The sequence below is a fragment of the Pagrus pagrus genome (assembly GCF_965226575.1).
Source record: "Pagrus pagrus genome assembly, chromosome: 7".
NCBI classification, from domain to species: Eukaryota; Metazoa; Chordata; class Actinopteri; order Spariformes; family Sparidae; genus Pagrus; species Pagrus pagrus.
In genome coordinates this window covers 8,877,509-8,900,901 of record NC_140191.1, presented here as the reverse complement: position 1 = coordinate 8,900,901, position 23,393 = coordinate 8,877,509, and the positions used below count along the sequence as shown (strand labels likewise).

General features: G+C 39.7%; 1 protein-coding gene and 1 long non-coding RNA gene across 6 annotated transcripts in view; one reads left to right on the top strand and one right to left on the bottom strand.

The window, feature by feature from the left end:
- Positions 1-21,038, bottom strand: part of myom3 (myomesin 3) — a 58,729-nt gene extending 37,691 nt beyond the window's left edge. Inside the window, exons 1-7 of one of the 3 annotated variants that reach the window (XM_084357704.1) lie at positions 20,877-21,038; positions 18,351-18,477; positions 11,285-11,389; positions 5,640-5,793; positions 3,757-3,914; positions 2,427-2,519; positions 1,899-1,987 (exon numbers count right to left, since the gene is read on the bottom strand). In XM_084357704.1, the coding sequence (XP_084213830.1) occupies positions 1,899-1,987; positions 2,427-2,519; positions 3,757-3,914; positions 5,640-5,793; positions 11,285-11,389; positions 18,351-18,457 (706 nt within the window). In that variant the 5' untranslated portion in view covers positions 18,458-18,477; positions 20,877-21,038. Of the gene's footprint in view, positions 1-1,898; positions 1,988-2,426; positions 2,520-3,756; positions 3,915-5,639; positions 5,794-11,284; positions 11,390-11,919; positions 11,990-18,350; positions 18,812-20,876 lie in introns of those variants that run through there. The other 2 variants (XM_084357705.1, XM_084357706.1) reach the window with 2 other exon arrangements.
- On the top strand, positions 572-23,028 carry LOC311260171. 3 transcript variants are annotated; one of them, XR_014622971.1, is made up of 3 exons: positions 572-1,160; positions 21,486-21,645; positions 22,549-23,028. It is a non-coding gene; the product is annotated as an uncharacterized lncRNA (long non-coding RNA). The 3 variants fall into 3 exon arrangements; XR_014622973.1 differs by lacking the exon at positions 22,549-23,028 and adding an exon at positions 21,070-21,150 and having other exon boundaries at positions 21,486-21,688; XR_014622972.1 differs by lacking the exon at positions 22,549-23,028 and having other exon boundaries at positions 21,486-21,688.
- Positions 23,029-23,393: the final 365 nt, after the last annotated feature.

Below are 23,393 nucleotides of genomic sequence, written 5' to 3'. Positions count from 1 at the left end.
TCTCAAAAGAAATGTCTCTTTCAAGAAATCATCATTCACAGGCCTTGTTGAGAGCAGTTTCTTGTAGGAACTATTTAATCTCTACTGAACTACATTTTATCACAATGCAGAACGGAAGTGTGCATGGAGTTACTAATGGACGAGAGGCTAGCTTACTAGGCTAGCTAACTTTACAGCTCAGGAGGGTATATCATTCGTGTTTTTGCCACATTTTGTCCATGAGTAGATGCACACTTTCTTCAGTGCGGGCGTACGTCTTTTTTCCCTAATAGCTCGTGTTTTATTACATAAAACTGTATTAGCCAGCGTTATTTTTCTAGGCAGTTAGCTTTTAAAGTAAGATTATGTTTAGCTAACCAACAACAGAATAAACTCTTATTGACTCATACAAACAGGAATCATTTTATTTCATGGGAACACCTTAAATATATGACTTTATCTTTTTAAACTTACCCCTTTCTTGTTCCAGTGGTATGTGACTGAAATGCAGGACGCATAAAATCGGTCGCCATTTTAGGTTTTTACTGTGTGTTGCTAAGCAACAGCTGTCAACCCAGCTAGGGGGCGGGACTTCGGTTAATTGGACACGCGCAGGCCAGGCTTTGCTAGCGCTGTTTCACTTAATGGCTAACTAAACCAAAATTACCTATATTAGTTTTGATTAATTTCTTCTCCTGACACGAAGACTACACTAGCAGTAAGGAGGTAAGACGTCGAAGTACCTGTGGAAAAAATTCGGCCGGAGGGGAGCAGCAGGGTGGGGAAAATCAGTCGAACTGATGCCCAGCAAGCTAACACTTCAGCGGCTAACGGATGTTGGACCCATCGGACAGGTGCTGCTCGTTAATCTTGCATGAGGAAGATGATGGTTGTGCCGCCAGTTTAGAGACTTTTCAGAGACTGTTTAAACAAAAGCTAAAAGCGCTCACCTGTGATGGTGTAGCGTAAGGACAAAGACTTGGAAGGTTGGAAAAACTGTCAAGACATATCCTTCATGATCCTACGGTTTCAACTCAAGTTCATTTTCACTGAACAAGCAGGAGCCTCACTTTGACAAAGAGATGGCCTCGCTGCCAACCCTCCAGAGCGACCAAGTCAACTTCAAGAGCACAGATGATGACTGATGGATATCCAGAGCAGGTTCAGCACCGTGACTTATGGTGAGTATTTATTCATTCTTACTGCTGCTGTCAGTGGTGTTGAATTGTGAAAGACATTAGGACTTGTAGTGTTTTGCTCTCTGTGTTGTGTTGCTCCTGTGCTTGTAGTGTATTCAGTAATTTGATTTCTGGTTTGATCAGTGCCCTTGGTCGCCTTTGGTTATTCCTTCATGTTTAACAGTCTCTAAGCTTGGCTATAAACCTTGTTGGACTTGCAGTTGTTTTGCAGGTTTCGCTGAGATTTCACTGACTTCACTCTGAGTTAGTAGCAGAGGTAGTTGTAGTAGTTACTCAGATCCGCAGATATCAATCAGTTTTAATGTTCAGGATTAACAATTTCCTCTTACAGCACTTACAAATTACACAAAAAGTCACTAGGGGGCAGTGCCATCAATATTCAAAGTTTTCTATTAGTGTGTGCAGAATTGAAATAGACCTGTCCTGTCAAATACAGTTAATAATGCTGACTAATTTACAATATGTTTTTTAGGAGGGTATAGTGTTGTGCACGAGATTTGAAAAGCCTTCATATTGTGGACATTCTGCTCATTGGATTGGTTCAGTTGCCTTTAATCTGACATCTTAGATTTCCTTCACTGATATCCTATTCATTATCTCAGTGCCCCAGTTTAGAGCCTGAGACTGAACTCTTGTATTTCAGTCATTGTATCCATTCTTTGTACCATCCATAATGGTTCCCAGAAAGGTGGAGCTGATATAAAACAGGAAACTACTCACAGTTCACCACAAGTGTTCCAAAAGTCATAGCTTCACCCAGGGGACTCTGGGCTACCACTTTATACTCGCCAGCATCATCAGGAGAGCACCTAAGGGTAAAGAATTTCATGTATTTGTGAAGGTTGTAATTTGAAGATTGGAGGGAAATAAAAATGTATCCGTAGTGTTACAAATCTGTGCTTTTTATTGCACTTTTTTTGAGCAGTAACATCCTTAACTCTGTTGAGATGGCTGTTGAATTAATCTCAAATACGACATTAAGTTCATCTTCAATTCATCTTCATTCTTTTGAATTTAGGTAATGGAACAGATTTACAAAATAGCACCAGCATTTATTTCTAAGTTTGACAGCCATTATTGATCTCATACACCACAAATTCCTATCGTCAGCCACAAGTTTCTTACATATTTTATATTATTCTCAAGTCATCAATGGCAAGGTCATGCTATCCAGACATGCGTCATATTCATAGTTTTCTGGGTTGTGAGATTTTCAGCCTTAATTAGCCTTTAGAGCTTGTGACCTACCTTCTGATCTCCAGTGTGTTAAGACCAAATTTTTGTTGAAGACTGTAATTCCATGGTTGGTCAGAAATTCTCAGTGGCAGACCGTCCTTATACCTGAGGTAGGAAGTCAGAAATAGTGTGTGTTAAAAGTTTTGGCTTTTTGAACATCAAAGCAAAAGTGAACAACAGGTTTCACTTGGGTGGGTCATGATCCGGCACACTGATTACTTATGCACGTCCTTCATTAATCAGATGTTGGTTTGGCTGAATCTTCAGCAGCCAGAGGGGGTCTTTGATCTCTGATTCTGTTTTGTGTTGGACACCTTAGAGGGGAGCCCTTTTGCAGCTCATTGGGCTCGATGGTTCCCATGTGTGACGGCCGGTGAAACCCACATGCCTCAGGTTATCAGGATCTCAGCTCAGGTTTATGAATACTGAGCACACACAGTCTCTTCTTCAGCTCATCTCTCAGCAGCTCAAGTATCGAGGTCGACAGTTAAGTACATTGCCTGAATTAACACAGTTAATTTCATATTAATACAGAAGGTGATATTCAAGTCAGGGCTCAGAACTGTAGAGTCATGACTGTTTTTTTCACAGGCTTTGAGTCTATCTTGATATTCAATCACCTGCACGTACTGGTGTCTAACCTAACCTACCTCCTTGCCTCTCACGCTATACACTTCTAATGATCGCATGACAGATTCAATAGTATTTCACTGCATTATAAATAAGTAATGAATTCATGATGTAGGGCTGCTGCCAAGGAAGTTACGTTTTGACTAGTATCTATTTGATTGATGGTTGGTTGGTTTGTTGGTTTGTCTACAGGATTACACAAAAGCTACTGAATGGATTTCCATGAAACTTGGATGGAGGATGGGTCTCGGCCCAGAATAGACCCCATTAACTGTGCGTGCAGTAAACTTGTATGTACTTGTGTAAACTTAATGACTTTGGGTTGTGGACAAAACAAGACATTTGAGGATGTCATCTTGGCTTTGGGAAATGCTGATCGAAATTTTTTTAACCATTTGACATTTAATAAGCCAAACAACTCATCGATTCATTGAGAAAATAATAATAATCAACAGAATAATCCACAATGAAAATATTTGTTACATGCCGCCCTGAAAGTGAGATCTATCAGGAGTGAACATCATTGTACATCTTGTGTAGTTGTTACCTGAAAGTTAGAACTTTATATTATAATTTTTCTGCTCTAACCCACTCCAGCCAACTGAGAAACTATTAGATTTGGAAGTTTCTAAATTTGTTAGAAACTTCTAGAGAAAGAATCACTGTTGGCCAGTGGAGGCCAGAAGAATGGGGAGCAGATAAAAGTTCTTACCATATGACCTTTGGGGGTGGACAGCCCTGGACGGTACAGGAGAATTTAACTGTCATGCCCTCCCAGACAGTATGAGCCCGCAGAGGGATGGAAAAGTCTGGGGCCTTCTGGCTCAGACGCTCCAGGTACTTCATGTGGGCAGATGCCTTCTTTTCTGCCTGGAGCAAGGCGAGACCCAGGGGAAACAAAGTTTTGAAATGATAAAAAGACAGATTTTGCAGATAAGATGAAAGGTCATGTGCTGATAAATATATTCTGTATCCATTAAGTAAGTAAACTTTATTTATCCTCTTCAGCCTCACAAGTCATTAAAACAGAGTAAGAGAGAAAACAAACTGAGCAAACACAAAAATGAAAAATAAACTTTAAATAGTCTGGATCATTTGATGGTGGTTAATCACTGGTAAAATAACACAGTAAACAAGAAGTGATAAAATGCATATATTCAGCTCCCAACTACTGAAAAACACATATTTTTATCTCTAATATATCAAAGTTGGTTCAGTCAGGTCACAAATGCAGCCTTGTTTTTATTTTAACATCCTCTCTACAGGAAAAAGACTCCCGCACACTGTCCACTTCACTTGCCATTAAGTTTAATGACAACAACGTTTCCGTACTTAGACCTTCATCAGGTTACCCTCAAGACAATGGGGGAGGCTGTCTTAAGTAGGGTTGTGGACTCGTGTGGCCCAATCAGGCCACACCGCAGATGGACATCCCTCAAAATTGGCAATTTTGTTGGTCCAGGTGTCCACAACCCTACTTAAGACAGCCTCCCCCACCGCTTGTATCCTGATGAAGGTCTAATATATGCAAAGTACATGTTGTATATTGTTTTAGATGGGTGTTTCTCACTGAAACCTAAGATTTTGAAAGTTTTCATACCAATAAATCATCTCCTCTCTCTCCTCCTCCTCTTCTGCTGTGAAAGTTGAATTGTTTTGACAAAGCTCAATACAAAGCAGTCCTTTTTTTTTGTCAAGGTTATTCAGCTGAAAAGTAAAACAAGGTGTGAACATTTTTTTTAGTTACTTGAAATGAAGATAAAGTGACTGAAACAAACTAAGATAAAAATATACAGGATGTGTCTTTAGCTCTGGTCTTTGTCAATTAAATTCCAATTTATCAACATAACAACCATGAGGAGGCAACGATGCATATGTTTTTGCGACTGGGATGTCTTCATGACTGCGAGTCATTTGCCTTCGCAGAGTGTTGTGTTTATATTGTGATACCAAGAGCTCTCCATAAGTGCCTGCTGTTAGCCAAACAGCCAACTACTCATTTAAGTCCAGCCGGCTATTTTTTTAAAACTCTAATTAAGCAGAGAGGTTGTGTCCTGCTGAGTAGATAATAGAGAGTTTTCAGTGTTTGACAGATATTAGCAATATAACTGATGACGAAATAATGGCTGCACTTTCTGTATATGCCACAAACACATTCATGGGCTTAATAAATTAATGAATTAATCACTTCTCTTTATTTAGATTGTGCTTTTTAAAGCAGAGCAATTTTTACGGTGCATTGCAAATGCACAATAAAACAGGAAATATTGTCAAAGTAACAGACCTGTGTCCTATATAAATAAAATGTACTCTATGCCACAGCCTCACACTGTAATTTGACAGTTTAAAAATGTCCTTGAATGTTTTCCAATTTTGCTGCCCTTCACCAGTTAAACAAACTAATGTCAGACGCCCTGAATCATAGTAGCTTTTCACAGAATGTGTTGGCTAAAATGCACAAGAAGCTGTAAAAACTAAAATGAGTACACCCTCTCTGGAATTGAAAATAAAATGAGATAAAACTAATTGAAAATACAAAACTATAATAACCCTGCTTGTGTTAGGTCATTCCTGAGACAAAATCTTGACCTTTACCTGCATGCGGAGGGCCATTTTGTCGACGCGTGTGCGTAACACATGCTGATTCCTGATCACGCCTATCTCCACCTTCTCAAGCTCGTTCCCAAACATGGTCCACTTGTCTCGGTGATACTCCTCATCAGCAGCCAGAGTGTCCTTCAGGATTTCCCTAGTGGAACATCGTAAATTTTTAATACACCCAGGACTGTTGTTTTTTCTGACTTTTTTTTTTGTTATTCTGCCAAGCAGAATGCAGCTGCAGAACACAGAAATACAACCTTACAAAATGAAGTAACAGTTAAATTACTGTTTCATAAATAACACTGTTTAGATGTGCACATTTCAGCTGCACAGAATGTTTTCAAAAGCAGACGGGAAGTAATTAGCTTCACTTGAAAAATGTTTTAGTAGGATGTCAAAACAATTCAGAGATCCGTCAGAGGAAGGGACAACAGTACAGACAGCATTTCAGACAAAGGTATGAACATGTTTTTTTGTAAAAACACAGGTCGACCTATGACAGAAACAAAACAGCAATTTTACATTGATTTTTTTTTTTTTGGCACGTAAACATTTCTTTCTCTCTCAGTCCATTTGCAGACAAACACTACTTTCGTGATGTTTGGCACTTTTTCGTGGAAAAGGCTCAGTGATGATGTCGGTGGTTTGCTGCTCCATTTATACCTACGTGTCATTTCACATGAGCACCGTTCTGACACACGCTCAAAGGTTTTGAGAAGTTCAGTGGAATATCAAGGCTCACTGCCACTGTTATTCACATCACTATGAGAGATGCTGTGCTGCCTGCTACTCTGAAATCTCTTGAATGATGTGTGCCTCTCCGGGACTCCTTCAGGTGTGGACAATTTCAATTGTCACTGTGTTGCTGCCTTTGTGACATCCTTTCATCAAGTTGGTTGTTATGAAGATGGCAGGTGGTTGTGATAGTCTATTCACTCAGAAGAAACAAACTTTATCTGTCTTTGTCTGGGCAGCAAGGTGGGATGGTAACTAGGGAATGTATCATAACTCGATCCTGGGGTTCAAGGCTTGTTTTGATTTATCTCCTCAGCTAGGGGTCATTAAAGACGCGGTCACCCACCATGACTTAACAGTACAAAACTTTCTGTCTTGTGGATCTTGGATTCATTTTGTTGTTTGTACTCTACTCGACTAATCAGCAACAAGGGGTCATGCTTTACAAAGTCACACACTTGAAATGTGACTCAATGATGAGGTCCTCTTAAACGCATCTTTGCACAGTTCACACATATGTTGCAAGACAATCATTTAACAATACATCACGATATCTGTCTAACTAAAGAAAACAATTTGCCCCTAAGAAGGCAAAGCACAGGAATTATGTGTTCACTCGCTGCATTGTGTTGTCAGTTTCACAGAATCTGCTCAGATTATGTAAATAATAAATAATTAGGGAAGGATCCTACATAATTGGAGACAATATTACTATTATTTTATTTTAGCTAGAAGCGTGGAAGGCCCAATGTTGGGAAGCCCTGGTTCAAAGGAAGTGGCGGCAGTGTATCAATAATCGCATCGCCTCCTCTTGCGATATATTGCCGTACTTAAATTTTGTTCCACCCCTATCGACAAGTGAAAAATTTCCTGTGTGAAAATCCTGTGCTTTTAGCTTAACCAACACAGTGAAATTCCCATCAGCTCTATACCTCCTGAACCTGTGCTCTGAGCTTATTGTGAAGGCTGTCAACGAACCACAAGACTCTTACAGATGTCATTCAACCCCTCTCATAGTCTAATATAATATGTATGGCAGGTTGTAGGGGTGAATATATCCATATGTACATGGAATCACACATTATCTGGTGCACATGCAGTTCATCCATGCTCATGGAGGTATACGCACTAAAACATGCACAATCATGAATTTTGCCTGTCTTTATAAATGCACTTTAATACCCCTGTCTCATCACCAGAGGGGAGTGTATCCTGAACCATCATACATCACACACACACTGCCACAACAAACACAGAAGACAGAATCTTAAATATTCACAAACACTTCTCTGAGCTTTGATGGCCACTAGAGCATGAATGGCCCTACAAATGCTTGCGATAATTCAGCGCAATGCACAAACGGCATGAATGAATATGCAAATAACTACGTGGATGCACAGATGCATATGCTGACAAGTGTGTACCCACTTGCACTCACACTCCCAGGCGCCCAAAAACATGGTTTTGACTTCTTCTGCCACAGGCTCGTTTAGTTGAGTTTGTGCCTGTCAGTGCTTTTAATCTCTCTGGGCTCAGAGATTTTAAGCCTTGAGGGAATGAACCACTGGAACACATCAAGTCAGTTGGTATGAGAGGGTTTATGGCTTCATTATTACTCCAAATGGATAGTTTAATATTGCTCATTGGTGTGAAGAACTGCAAACCCCTCTTGCCAAGACAAACCAGGCATGTATGAGTCAGCTGCAAAATTTACATGTTACCCTTTGCTATGAGGAGGAGATAATAGAGAAACAATTGTGTGATTCAGATAGTAATGTGCAACTGGAGCCACACTTGCCAAAGATCCATCCCGTTCATTTCCATACAAATCAAAACAAATGTCATGCTCCCACGTCTTGCAACACTCAGACCTTCCAGAAATAGTGTGCCAATCCTCGGGAGCTTTCAACTTCATCCTTCCGTCCTCCCTCTCTTATCCCGGGAGGAGCCAGCCACCTCCAGCATTACTAGATATCCTAAAATATCCATCTACGCCATATTCATCTCAGTACTCCTGAGGGGAGTCAGATTTGTCAGGAATTGAGGTTCAATTGAGAGAATTAGCACTTCAGAGGGAATCGACCTTGCTAATTTAAGAGGTAGAGGGCTTTTACAGGTGGGAAAATATGAAGGTGAAATAAGCTGAACATATTTGGCTGAGAGGATAGAAGAAACTCGTAGATGTGTTGGAGTTTTGTGGTCGTGGCATGGGAGAGGGCACCTAATGAGTTGCCAAGTTGGCAGGGCCACATCGCTGCAGCTGAGGCTCATTACTGTCAGATGTGTTTTGTCTTACAAAAGGGTGTGATTGCACCCTCAATGACTTCCCCCCTTTTTCACTCTCCCTTCTTGGCACCTCAGTCCTCTAGTATTACCCATCTTCTCCTTGAATACTCATTGTGACCTCTGTCCATCCATTTATTCACTGTGGCCAGCCAACTGCCAGCCAAAGCTTCCGCTCATGGCTTAAAGAAGAAAATATCTGTTATTTTTAGCATTGATGAAGAAGTCCATATACTTAGAGATGTAAAATCCTTTTTGAAACAAGAGTGGAATCAATTTCTGGATGGATGTAAGAACAAGAAACAGGCTGCCACTAAGCCTCTAAAAGTGAAAGTGGTATTTAGTCCCAACACAGATACTACATGACCCAGACACGGCGAGCTGCCCCTACAGTAGAAAAGGGATTCTGGTAAAGCAAATCTCAACACAGGAGGCAACAATCCCCTTGCATCCTGTTCTTGGTGACCTAAACCTCTCTTATTTTTAGATATACGACATCCTCTCCATGACAGCTGAGCAGTAATCCGGTCCTGGCAACACAATCATAAGACACTTAAAAAAAAAAGTAAAAGATGGCTCACACATGTCATCGACAAAATCCTCTCGCGTTCTGACTCACTAATAAACCTCACTATCACTACATAATTTTGTCTGCCACCTGGCACCCGGCCGCCTGGTTAAAAGGAAGCCAACTAGTGATTCATCTCCATGATAGACTAAATGATTGAATAAACTCCCGTTTTGTCCTGTTTTGTTGTTTTTTGCAACTAAATGATCCAGTTGTCTTTGCAACAGTGCTGCCAACAATAATACCACTTGGAAACACGAGGGTGGAAAAGTTGTCTTTTGCCACTTACAGAAACCTCATGTTTGATGTTTGTAATTGGGGTTGATTGTCTTTATAACTTTTTTCCCGGGCTGCAACTAACACTTCACTAGTGATTAATCTGCCATTTATTTTCTTCTTAATTGATTATAGATTTAGTCTTTAATATTACAGAAAATAGTTACAAAATGAACTAGAGCCCCTGGTGATGTCTTTGAAATTAATTTTTTTGTCTAACCAACAGTCCAGGACCAAATATATTCAGTTTATTTTAATGCAAGACGCTTGCACTTATGCCATATAACAATGTTCACAAGACAAATATAGTTTCATATTGTAATTACGATACAATATTGATATTGAAGAATTACTTAAAAATCAATTGATTATCAAAACAGTTGAATTACTGCGTAATCCTTTCAGCTATACTTTCTTCCAATAGGATGTGAAGCTCCTTCTTCTCTTTCAGAACAAAAATACAAATATTAAAGTTCCACTGTATGACTCAGTTGAATGGTTATTGCTTATTGGCTTCATGACATCCTTGAAATGGGAGATGCTCCCAGCTGGCCTTTAACAGACAGATGAGTGAAGAAAGAGCCCTGATTTCTGTTGTTTTATTGAGTCTCTGTTGGCATAAAAGCTCTTATGGTTTCAACGGCTTGTAGGGCAAAGAACCAGTGAAACTTGACCCACTCCACATTCTCAAATAAAGTGGAGAGAGAGAGAGAGAGAGAGAGAGAGAGGATGTGGCATTGACTACTGATGGAGAGGCAGAGTTTTACGACAAGCGCAGATCATCCAGGAAGGAAGTCCTCTGGAGAAAAGTGGAGGCTTGCTTCCAGTCTTTGATTCAGTATGCAAAGAAGAGACTCGACCACAGTGACTGCCATTTTGTACCTACAAAAGACTCCAATCCAAAATAAGAAGCAAACATAATGTGCCCAAGCTGAGAGCTGCAGATGGACAGGATTTACATTTCTCCCTGTGGTGTCAACTAATAATGATTTTGTGATTGTTAATGAATCTACAGATTATTTTCTTGATCACTTAATTTTTTTGGTCCATAAAAATATCAGAAAATCCTATGAGCCATGCGTGAGAGATGGAAAAGATCTGAATTTGAATTTAATGAATGTGTTTTGGGAAAAATGAGGTGTGCCAAATGTAGTAGTTTGTTGTTTCAGTGAGCCAGATATGTACTCAGTACTGCCAATAACTCTATTCTTGTTAAGGATGAGTGATATAACAGTACTGTGAAACAAACTACATTTGTTAACCAAGAGTTTGCTATGTCACCAGGGCTTCACAATTAATACTAATTAAAGTATGATTAAATTCACAATATGGCCAAGTGCAACATCCAAATCACAGAAGCTGCAATTTTCTGATTAAAGGTGCAGTATGTAAGAATTTGCCAACTTCTGAAATTCATACTCCAAGCAAAAGGGGGCAGCATAGTAGCATTGTAGCTGCTGTTAACTTATTTAGTCATGTTAGCCATGCAGCTAGCGGTCCTAGTGTGGAGCCGTCCGGAGTGTTGGTGTTTATACCACTAGCACAGGTGCTTTGGACCAGGGGACCTAGCAGGATATGCTGGTGGGGAGCAGTGGTGGGATGGGAAAAAGCACGGGAGCTGGGCGAGGCCGTTGTTGGCAATGTTGCAAATAAATGCATTGATGTGAGGAGACATGGGACATGGGACTTTTCCATAAATGTATTGCATTTTGATATTGTAATATAAAATGACTTGTATATGATCAACATAAACATCTGGCTAGATCGCATATCTCACCATGTCCTGTGGCGTGGGATGTTGTCCATGTTCAGGATCTCCTTGACAGACATCAGGTCACCAGGGATGATAGGATAGAAGTCAGAGTAGGAGGCTTCCTCATCTCTGTTGTATTCAGAGAAGGTTGGAAAAATACAACAGCCTGATTAAAACGAGATATCTTGCATATCATCAAATGACACAGGTGAAAGATTACAAAATAGATATTTTCCCTTGTCATCCTTCACAGCTATTTATTCTGTTGATGGAAGGATTAAGTGTTCCTATTAGCATGCCTATTCATTTTGTCATGGTTTATGGCACATTATCCATTCTCAAGTTCATCAGATCATTATTCTCCTCTGCCACTAGAAAGCAGCAGTGGCTCTCCTATGCTCAGTCTGAACAGCAGAGGTGGCCACACGTCAGAGAGAGCTCTGCTAATGTAGGCAAACAGTGTATACATTTATTCAAGCACTCCAGGGATTCAGTTTAAACTGGCAACTCTTATCTTATCTCCAGATTGAAAATGGCTTTAATGGATAGTTTCTGTGTCCTCTTCCTCCTGTAAAGAACTTGCAAGGTAAACAATGACAAACCAAAATCAAACAAAACAACATTAACTGCAAAGAAGTGAGAATCTGTGAAAGACAAACCCTCTTTGAAACACAATGTCAGTATTGTTTGTCGCACTAATACCCTCTGTCAATCTGTGCAGCTCAGGATGGTTCATTGTGTTGCATAGCAGATTTGTCACTGATCAGTATAAACACACATTACAGTGTTTTTTTGAATATGACAATGGAATTCAGCTCGTATTAGAATAAAAACATTTTTTTTGTAAATATATTGTAATGTATTATATATCTTCCCTTGACAAACAAGATATGAGAATTAATAACAAGATGACAGCTTGCAAAACTGCTTCATGTGCATATTTTCAATGAGTTTGACTACAGTTGTAAGGGTCCAGTGTATCATTTAGGGAGAAATGGAATATAATATTCATAGAATATAGAAGAAAAGCTGTCCTGATCACAGTTTTTTTGGGCTTGGGCTTCAGAGCATCAAGATGGTAGTGGGAGGTTGTGGATGAAACTATGCTTTCCTGAAATTGACAGTCATTACATACTTCTATACTTTGCTTTTAATGTAATTATGGGTCTAATGAAAGCCACTGCCTATTCCATCCCCGCCTCCAAAGTCTCAACAGTCAACTCGACTAGTGAGCGAGTGTTGAGCAGTTGCACATGCGTAGTGAGGGTTGTGCTCGCGCTTGTCACGGCCCCATGCTTGCTGGATCGAAATTGTGGACCCTTGCGAGAATGGTTTCGTCTCAGAGATACTGCAGTTATTAATCTCTGCATTCGCATTAAATGTCATAGAGGAGCGCCATTCCTCACTCTTTATCAATCTTTTGCCTCTTTTTTTGGTACAGCTGACGAAGCAACTCCTTCCTCCTTCTGCTCCAAAAAAAATAACCCCCAAAGCATTCGAATACCAACTTGGATGTTGATTACCATGGCAACAGTAGAAGTTTTGAAGCATTCACGTCAGCCCTTTATAAACCAATTACGGGCTCTAGAGGACCTTTCGTGTTTTTAGCGAAGTTGAGATTGGAAAGACCAATGTGTTTGATTTAGTGGCATCTAGCGGTTAAGTTACATACATCTCATCTCACCAAGCTTATAGGAGAAACAACAAAAAAAATCTGACCAAAAATGCAAAGGGCCTTCTCTAGAACCAGTATTTGGTTTGTCTGTTCTGGGCCACTGTAAAAACATTGCGGTGCAACATGGCGAACTCTGAGAAGGAGGACCTGCTCCCTCTGTAGATATAGAAGGCTCATGCTAAAGTAACGAAAACACAACGCTTCTCAGTTTCAGGTAATTATGCACTAATGAATGATACAATTATCAAAACTGTATTCCATTTCTGCTGATGGGGCCCCAACAATCCTACACACTGGACCTTTAAGTCGCTCTCAATGTACTAAAAAACAGTTAACAGATATGACGGTAGTGCTGTCAGAGCTGATCAGTGTTTTGCATTACACTGCTGCAGGGAAACTGGGTTTCTCTCAGGAACACATGGTGCAATGTTTAACACTCTCTACTGAACTGTAACCCACTGTTTTTGGCTGATTTTTCTACTAGGTGCCTCCCATATGGGGTGCAAAGCTTAATCTAGCTACATAATCAGGGGAGTGTGTGACCTGTTATCTCTCATGTGCGAGAAATGTTAGGACCATCATCAGCTGCTTCTGCTCTGCGTGTTCCCCTTTTACTCACTGGTGTGCAAACACACATGCTATTGTCTATAGGGAGCTTACATAATCAGGAGGAACATGGGGCTGCTGATGTGAGCACAGTGTGGTGTTTATGAGCCAAAGGCTTTTTGGATACGAGCCAATGGGTTGTTCATGGCACAATTTTACTTGTTCATCATCATAGCATGCAATCATCTGCGATGTTCAGTTTTTAATCCGCATCCGTGTTAACTGGTGGTAGAGCTGCTTGTGTTGCAGTTGATGAACCAAACATACAGAGCAGTTACTGGACACATACAGTATACAGTGAAGTGATCCTAAATTAGAAGCACTGCTAGTTGCTGCTCTTACTGTATAGGCACTTGAAGTAATCTCTTCATCATGGGTTCATAGTCACGCACTCACACAGACAATAGACACAAATGTGTAAGCCTACACTAAAGTATAAGCTCTCCATTTAAACCAACAATAAACTGGGCTGACCTTTTCTACATGCACCCCCATAAACAGGAGGAAGCGTTTGTTCTTAGCAACAAGGTCACTTGAGGCAATGACGCTGAAAGGCATCTTTGTAACAAGAGAAGCATTAATTTTACTCTACTTTTATCCACAGATGACTGTTGCTCTTTTAACAAGAGTAATTACAAACACAGTAAGAGGATATCATAAGTTTTAGCACTTTGCTTGTTTTTCATGTGTTTTTAGATTAGGGCTGCACATTAAGCGTAATATTATCAGATTGCAATATGGCCAAGAGGAATATTAAAATCACAGTTGCTGCTCTTTTTTGATAAATGTAAAATATGTGACCAAACAGCATTTTAATGAAGTACTCTAAAGCTGCACTGGCCCACAGATCTTGTTCTCCAGATATAATAAAAAATGTTTTTTGGTACAGACCCCAAAAAATGTCACATCGCGGTGATTTTAATAGTTTTTCCATGAAAATAAAAGTTGTTATGTTAAAAATTCCCACTAATCGTGAATCATATATATATATATATAGTTACAATTTACATTTTATTATTTCACTAATGAGATGAGATGAGATTTATCTGAACTTACAACCACATCCTATTTCACATCCTATTTGTTGCAGCTGATATTGTGCAAGTTCAGCATGACTGTTTAGATAAATTGTTTCATGTAAGCATAGAGGAAGCCTGACATGGTTCACATGCAGAAAACCAAATTTTCAGTGCAGATAACTGACATACTTCATATAATGTAGTTGTGCAAGTTCTTGGCTCATTGTCCTCGAGATGAGTCCATATGCATTTGTCTGATACTGGGAATCAGAATAAATCTTTCAAAAGTCAAGACACTGTAGAACTGGGCCCTCCAAAGTTATTGTTGTATTAAAAACTGGAACAACATGTGCAGCCGCATCATAGATCTGTAATTACAGCATAGTTTTGCCCAATGTTCAAGTACATTACCACTGTGATGTACAACACCGCTCCTTTTGAAAAGGATAAATGAAAAAAAAAAAATCTTGAAGATTGTCTGCAAGGACAGTATGTTTAACCAGGTGTGTGTTTAAAACAATCCCCAACTACCGTTGCTGTTAACATCTAGCCCCAGGCGGTACTTTGAACAAGCCATCTTACAAATAGCAATGCAAATTGACATGACTTCTCGTTTTCTTTTGTTTGCAAGCTGGGAAATTTCCCCATTTCATGGCGCTCAGAGGACAACTTCTGCTTTTGCTGTCTTATTTTTCTCTTTTTCCTTTGTTTAGGTTCCCTTTGAGTGTGTACTGAGAAGCTTGGGCCGTTGAATAATGTAATGCAGTGCCTGCGGCTGGGCAGTATCGCTCAAGTACAGCCCACAGATACATACACACAGAGGGAGAAACACTGATGGCATGCAAACAGGAACAGGCATGTGCACGCACGCAAGCAAACAAACACATTGGACAGAGCTGATACTGCTGCTGTGTGCAGGAGAATGAAGTTGTGACTTTATGTGTTTATAAACAACAAGCTTCCTCAAAATATTAACTTGGTGTGACTAGGAGAAAAAAAAAGTCTCTGAGAGGCATTGGATGATCTGTCCTCACTGTTGTATGCATCTCAACAACTTTTACTGAAAATGTTCCTATGCCTATTGTACTAACAAGAAAAACTATACTTTGTGGGAAAAACTGTTCTCCTTAGTGTTGTTATGTTAAACCTCCCAGTGGACACTTTGTTCAATCTACATGAAGATACATTTGAGTGCATTCCCACTGAGGATGTTCTAAGTATACATTTCACAATGCCCCTTATTGCACCTGAAAGAGAGATAAACTCTTAAATTTGACTGAACTAAAGCTTGATGGAATTATTATTTTCATCATCCCTATGGAGAAAATTGGTCCAATTCCCTTTATTCTACAATGGGGATTGCAGACCAACAGCTTAGCCTAATTTAATAACTCACTACAGCAGTGGGGGGTTGTGAAAATGAAGGCAAATTTGACTTGAGACTATTAGGGCAGGACCAGAAGTGATTTTCTATTAGATTTCACTGGAGTCATCTGGGAGCACTGCCTGTTTTTTATTTTTATTTTCTCTTTCATAGTATAATGGAATTGGCTTGTTTGGATATTTTACTTATGTAACACTTGTATTCTAACCCAGAATTTGTGGGTGAATCTGAAATGTACTACAAGGAGTTTTTAACTGGTTTTGAAACAGTCTGATTGGAATTCTGATGCCTCTATATGACCCACATACACAAACAAGACCATCAGCGAGAAGATTGGCTATTTTTGTATACTGTTGCTTTTCTTAATGTCACGCCACCGGTCAGATTCCAACTTATCTGGGTCATGATGATGTGACATTTGTTTGGCTCTGTACCAAACACACGTTTTCCTACACCTGGAGATCAAGATTTGTAGACCAGGACATCTCTGAAGCACTCTGTACTTCATTATAATGCTGTTATATGGTGCATGTAACTGTTATTTTTTACAATTGATTTATTAGCCGATTATTTTCACGATTACTCTTTTAGAAAAGAAAAATGCTCATTGCAATTTACCAGAGCTCAAAGTGACATCTTCAAATTGCTTCTTTTGTCCAACCAACAGTCATAAACCCCAAAGACTCTCTTTTCACTGTTATAAATGACAAAAAACATTGTTTTTGTTTGAAAAATGATGGAAACGATTAATTGATTTTCAAAATAGTTGGGGGTTAAATTTAATTTGATCGACGAATCAATTAATCGTTGCAGCTCTAGTCATTAACTTTGACAAAACCATTTTATCTCATATTTCACTCCAGGTCATTCATCAAGCTGACAATAAAAGCTAATGCTGCTGCCTGTCTCCTTTTTTTAATTGGGCACGTCATTATTCTAGCTTATTAATAGAGCTGTTGTGGTGTTTGCAATATTGAAGCCACATTTGCTGCTGTTTATTTTGTCTTCCAAGCCACAGGTTGACTGGAACACCTCCCATTTACCTGATCATTTGCATGCAGCAGTAACACTAACTAACCACGAAGAATTTGACCTGCAGCTGCACACAAAGTTGTCTTCATTTATTTAATTGCCAACTACACATAGTAGTGTGTGTATGGTCCAGTGTTCATGTGTAACTTTAGTTCTGAAACATGCTGAAAACTCTTGTCATATGAAGTTAGATTTAGCTATAGCAGGGAACACTGCAATATAACATCTTTGACACATTGACAAACATGGTGCTCATGCATAAGCTTGAGGTAGTTTGTGATTTGTGTGTGTTTGTTGTGTAGTATATCTGGAGTATCCCCTTAATACTAGAGCCAGACAGTGGTTGAGAGGGTCTCAGCGATGTGTGTTTGTGAATACTGTATGTGGATTTGTTGCGCTAGCAGCTACCATGAGTACCCCAGGGTATACTTGAGTGGATTTAATGTGTCATTGAACTCAGAATAACCATCCTGCCATACGTTTCTCTTTAATAAATACTTTATATCATCCTGCAACTGAAAAAACAAATCAGCTGTGATCAATCAGGACAGCTTAACACACATTAGGCAACATTGTACAATACACATGTACCCACTTTATTATTTATAAAAGTTTACATTTAGGGCAGAAACTGTAAAAACTTTTCTCTGATACATATAAAAGTTTTTGTGAGTGTAGGTTTAGTTCAAAACAGTCTCAGTCCCCAGGAATTTAATCTATGTATCTATTATATTTATATATATTAACACAACTCAACAACATATATAACTAAGGTCTAGTCATTGTAGTCATTTTACCGCAGAAATGTTACATATTATATCTTTAAAGTTGCTACAAGGGACTTTTAATATTTCTTGATTCTGGCAGCCCGTTACCAAAACCGGTATGAGCATCACTGTATTCCATCTTACGGCTCTGTTCATCTGGCTAGCGTGTGTATTTGTACCAAGCATTTTAATAATATTCTGTAATTTTAAAAACAGCTGTTTGCAGATGGCTAGCCATGAGGTGATGTATCAGTTTGTGGCTATGTAAGATCAATATCTGTAATATGACAATGGCGAAATAAACTCAACGTTTATGTGCCATACCCTAACACAAGACTACACAGCTGCTTCTTTCCTCAGGCTGAGGACGCCTCAATTAATCTTCAGCAGTCCACCATAAAAACAGTATTCATTTTATGACTTATCCAACCCAGAGAAGTCGGAATCCAACTCGCTGAAGGGCATTAGGGATTAACTATAATACTAATTGAGACATTACCAGTTGAAAACCCCTTTTAGTACATTTAAGTAAATGATCTGAAAACTTCCACGCTTCCATTTATCCTTTTGAACTTGCACTACTGTTGTCAAGAGAACATGTTTGCACCTGGAAGTGAAGGTCTTCTTCTTGATCTGGGAGGACAGCTGCATGCTGTGAGACATCTGGGACGACTGCTCCTCCTGCTCTCGCCGCATCACCATCCTGGTTTCCATGGTAACCCCCCAACTGGCACCTGTATAGGGAGGGTAAGCTCGGAGTGAGGATGCAGAGGTGTGTAGGAGGCAGTGCCATACAGAGTCAGTGAGAGTCAGTCAGACACAAAAGACACTGTAGCCTCGGTCTGGAACACAACTACATTATATATGTGAGCAGTCAACAGACACTCGTATCTGGAGCAACTTACAGCTGTATGTTTCATATTGAGTGCAGATAAGTTACCAAATGAAAGCCTCTTTACTCTGTAGACACTTAAGCCTTAGACATAACTGCTTTGTATTCAGACAGGACCTTACCTTAGTTACATTTCTAGTAGTTTTCTTATATAATTGACCCCAAGGGGTGTGCTGAGTATATGCAAAATGCCACCTGCACCATTTGGTCCTCTGATAGATGAGTCTCCTGATATCTAAGATAAGTGTGTTGGGAGGTGGCAACCCAAATACACAATGGAGTGCGACTAACATTAATGTTTCTGAATCAATATTTTCTGCAGTTACCTCCTCGATCAAAAGATTCATGGATCAAACTTGTCAGCCTCATGACTTCCATTTGCCATGGAGCGCCATACACACCTACCTTAAGTGGGTTTCGATTCAAAATGTCATTTATGCACTTTGGGGATGAAAATTGGTGTCTGAAATTGAATAGTTTGCACTTAATATGCAGCTGTTTTTTAAAAACATTTTAGAAAATACTGAACTTACAAAGTATAGGGCTGCAACTTGTGATTGTTTTCATTGATTATTCTGTCAATTATCTTTTCAATTAAAGTTTGATCTACAAAATGTCAGAAAATGATGAGAAATACAATAGTATTTTCCTAGAGCCCAAGGTGACATTTTCACGTCTTGTTTTCTTTCATCCTCTGCCCAAACAAAGATATTAATCAGTCAATGAAAATAAATGACAGTTGCAGCCCTAAAAATGAATATGTCAATTATACTCTCAAGAAAGCTATTAGTTGTCCGCTCTATAAAGTGTAAGAAAATTGTGAAAATTGGCTATCATTGTTTCCTAAAGCCCAAGATGACCTATTCAAATGTCTTGTTTTTCCCACAACCCAAAGATACTCCGTTTGCTGTCATAGATGAGTTTAGAAACCAGTAAATATCACATTTAAGAAGCTGGAATTCGAGAAGTTTTACTTTTTTTCATATAAAATTACTCACTTATGAATTGATTATCAAAATTATTGGCAATTCATTTAAAAGTTGACAATGAACAATTCAGTTTACTGTCATAGGAGACCACAAAAGACAGCAAATAGCTGGAATCAGTCATATTTTTGGCATGTTTTTTTCCAGATGAATTTTGGATGAATCATTTCAGCGTTTAAAGTAAAATGCCAGCAGTCATATTTTATGACCATAAGTCTTCTGTGTTCCTATTTTTTTGCCTTTTTTTCATTTTCCAGTGTGGTTTTAGGCATAGATTTGTAGAAAAGGTGTATTACAGTCCCACATTGGATGAATAACCCCTTTGTGGGTCGCTGAGCCACTAATAATTCATCAGCTGAGGTCCGCCATGCTGCTGCCCACACCCTGCCCATCATTAATCATGCGGCTGCTCTGGGGAAGTGAATGCAGAACGCACCCAACAAACAGAATCAGGTCGCACCTGAGTGATAGCTTCATTCACCCAGTCCCAATAGCAACCACCTGTGTTAACGCAATAAACAAGCGTAATGTGTTATTTCCCCTCATCTCCTTCAATTACATTGTGGAAAACAGCAGTGCGTTAGCTAACAGGCTAATAGGCTAGCGGGCCAGCTGATTCCCCTGTTGCTCTTTTTGTGGCTCACTGTTGTGAAAGAAAGGGGCTTTGTTTGAACACTGCTAATGAAAGGTCGACCTCTGGCACATTAAAATTGATCAGTCTCCATGGGCAGGCCTGGATCCTAGGCCCCTGGAGGGATGGGAGCAAAAGCAAGGCAGCGCTCTTTGCTGCACACATTTTAGCTATTAGTCTCTGGAGTGAATTGAGAGCTCAGTTTCCAAGTCTCTGATTATAAAAAAAAACTGTATCAACAGAGGAACAAGGGGAAGAGTAATTTACTATTCTACTCGTCGAAGGGGAAGGATTTGTCTGAACGCTACAGGAGCTTGCTCCCTAGAGAGTAATTAAAAGCCACATCCACTGAGGCCATCAAAAGACGAGACCATTAAGAAGTTCAACTAGCTGAAGAAACAAGAAAAGACTCTCAAGAGGAAAGGAACCTTTCTGACAAAACAAAGAATAATAATTAACAGCATTATTGAGGCAGTGTGCATTTTACTCCTGCTTATTGTTGTGGTTTTATATTTCAATGAGGGTCATCACACAGTCTTAAGCGTCAGTAACCGGTCACCCAAAAAGCTGTGTTCCATTTCTGCTAGATTTAGATGAAGGCTGAGTAAAGGAAATCCCACTCACGCTTTCTTTAAAGAAACAGGTGAAGTCCTCTGGGTGTCAGAGATCTGTAGGACGGATATATCCCACTTCCTTTTCTGTCTGCCTGTCTGTCTCTCTCCTTGAAGATCTTGTTCAAAATGCTGTCTCACCTCTCGGTATAACCTCTCACTGTCTGTCTGTGTCCTCCCTACCTCTCTCCTCTCTCTTGATGTAGTGGTAAAGGGTGACCCTGAACACAAAGTGTCCTTCGGTGCCAAGAATGTGGACAACACAATGCTGTCTCATTCTTAAGTTGGTAAATATAGACCAATGACACCTCCCCTGTACACACACATGCACACACACACATTCAACATTACACTCAGTCCTAATTGGCGACACAGGCACACACACACACACACACACACACACACACACAGATCACTTCCATCAGTCAGATTTACAGACAGCTCCGAGGACAAGCGGCTAAGAGATGATACAAGAGCTCCCCGTGCAATGAGAGAGGCTGGACCAAATGACCCGAGCAGCTGAAAGGAACAGCTGGAACGGCCTCAGGAGAACAACCGGCTGCGGTGGAACTACAACGTCTGCTCAATAACTGTCACTAAAAGAAATATATATTTATTTCAGGCCTCTCAGCACCATCCCACCTGGGTACAAAGAATCCAAAATTAAAGGCAGAGAAATGACAAGTGGGAAGACTGAGGAGACAGAGGGCTGAGAGGAAGACACAGCGAGAAAGGAAATGGAAGACACAGTGAGACAGCTGTTGACTAGAGATAGTCTCAGAGTGAGATCCTTTGATTTTACCTTATTAAAAATCTGACCTTGGACTCTGTTTTTTAAAAAGCAAGAGGTTAATAATGGTGGTGGTAACACCTGAGACTGCCTGCCCTACCAACCTTTCATTCTACTTTTAGAGTTCTTTGTCTCCACCTTTTACTGCTCTTCCATATCTCCTGCCTTTCTTGTATTGCTCTCCTTTTTTGGCATAAACATATTTGCATATAACTCGTATGTGATGTCCGGCAAGCAGCATAATTCCAGGGATTAGCAAAATGCATTAATTAAATACAAATTTTATAAATACATTTGACTTAAATACTTGTCTGTCTCTTGTCACCCAAAGGTCAGAGTTTGGTATAAGATTGTGAAAGTTTTATGCCAACCAGACTTTCAAAATAACTTTGATGATCCCTGTTTTTTTTTTTATGAAGTGCCAACATGATGATAATAATAATAATAATAATGAATTGACCTTATACTTTGTACCTTGTATCAGTGGTCCACACTTTATGATCAAGCTAATGACATCCCATAAGCCTTAGCTTTACATGGTTGTTATGTTGCCTGAGCAACAAGCATACTAAAAGGCTAATATATGTACTGTATGCTCATTAGTTGTTATAGTACTAGTAGTTGAAGTCGTGCTTGATTTGAACTGCTCCTTGCGCTATCCCCTTTTTTGTATTCTCCCCGTTCTTGCTTCTCACCTCCTTTTGCAGTGGTCTTTGATTAGTTAACGTGTCGACTATTGTGTTTCATTAAACAGGGCACTTTGTCTGGCAGAGTTCATTAGAACTTTGTGTGTTTGCAGTTCTCGACAGGTTGAAAAGTTTTTCTTTTGTTACCTCCACCAAGGAGGTAATGTGTTCACCTGTGTCTGTTTGACGCTTGGTTGGTTTGTCAGCAGGATTACACGAAAACTACTGAACGGATTTCCATGAAACTTGGACGGAGGATGGGTCTCAGCCAAGAATAGACCCCATTTGGTGCAGAAGATCCTGATACAGGAGACGGATCCAGGAATTCGTTATTATCTTAGGGAGTAATGCATGGATGTTGATGAAAAAAATCAGGCGTATTTAGGTAGCTGACATCTATGATTGAGAACAATCTGATGCGGCTAAAGGGGTTTGTTGAGCCTTGGTGGAGGTGTGCGCTCTACTGAGTGCCATTCTAGCTTTCTCTGCAAACAAGCACTTGAATAAAGGCCACTTTTTAAAAAATATTTTCAAAAATGAAAATGATCTGTGTTGTCTGTGTTCTGGTATTATTTTGTTTGTGTACTGAATTGTTTTTTACTCTCTCCACAAATAATTTAATAGAAGCCCACATTGTATTATAATTATCTGTGTTGTCATGGTTGTATGGTTTCGTGTCTGTGTGTTTTCATTAGTGTGTCTAGTGGTGCTGACTGACAGAGACTAAAAGCACACTGGGGCTTGTGAGGAAAGAAGGCATCACTCAAGGCCACAGCATTGTATTGAAGGATGGGCTGGTTATTTTTAAGCTTTTAGTGGCCACACCTGCCTCTGGAATATCAACACACAATACAAGCTATGGTTGCCAGGCCTTCTCTTCTCATCATACATCAACAGTGACTGTAAGACTAAGAATAACTACTGGGACAAAGCAGCTGAGGGGTACCTTTATTAGTTCCTCTTCTTTTGGAAGACTCCTCAGCTTCTGGGTTCACCAGAAGCATCTCATGTCAGTGTCGTCTTCTATTTCTTAGAGTGAAATTGGGCCTGCTGC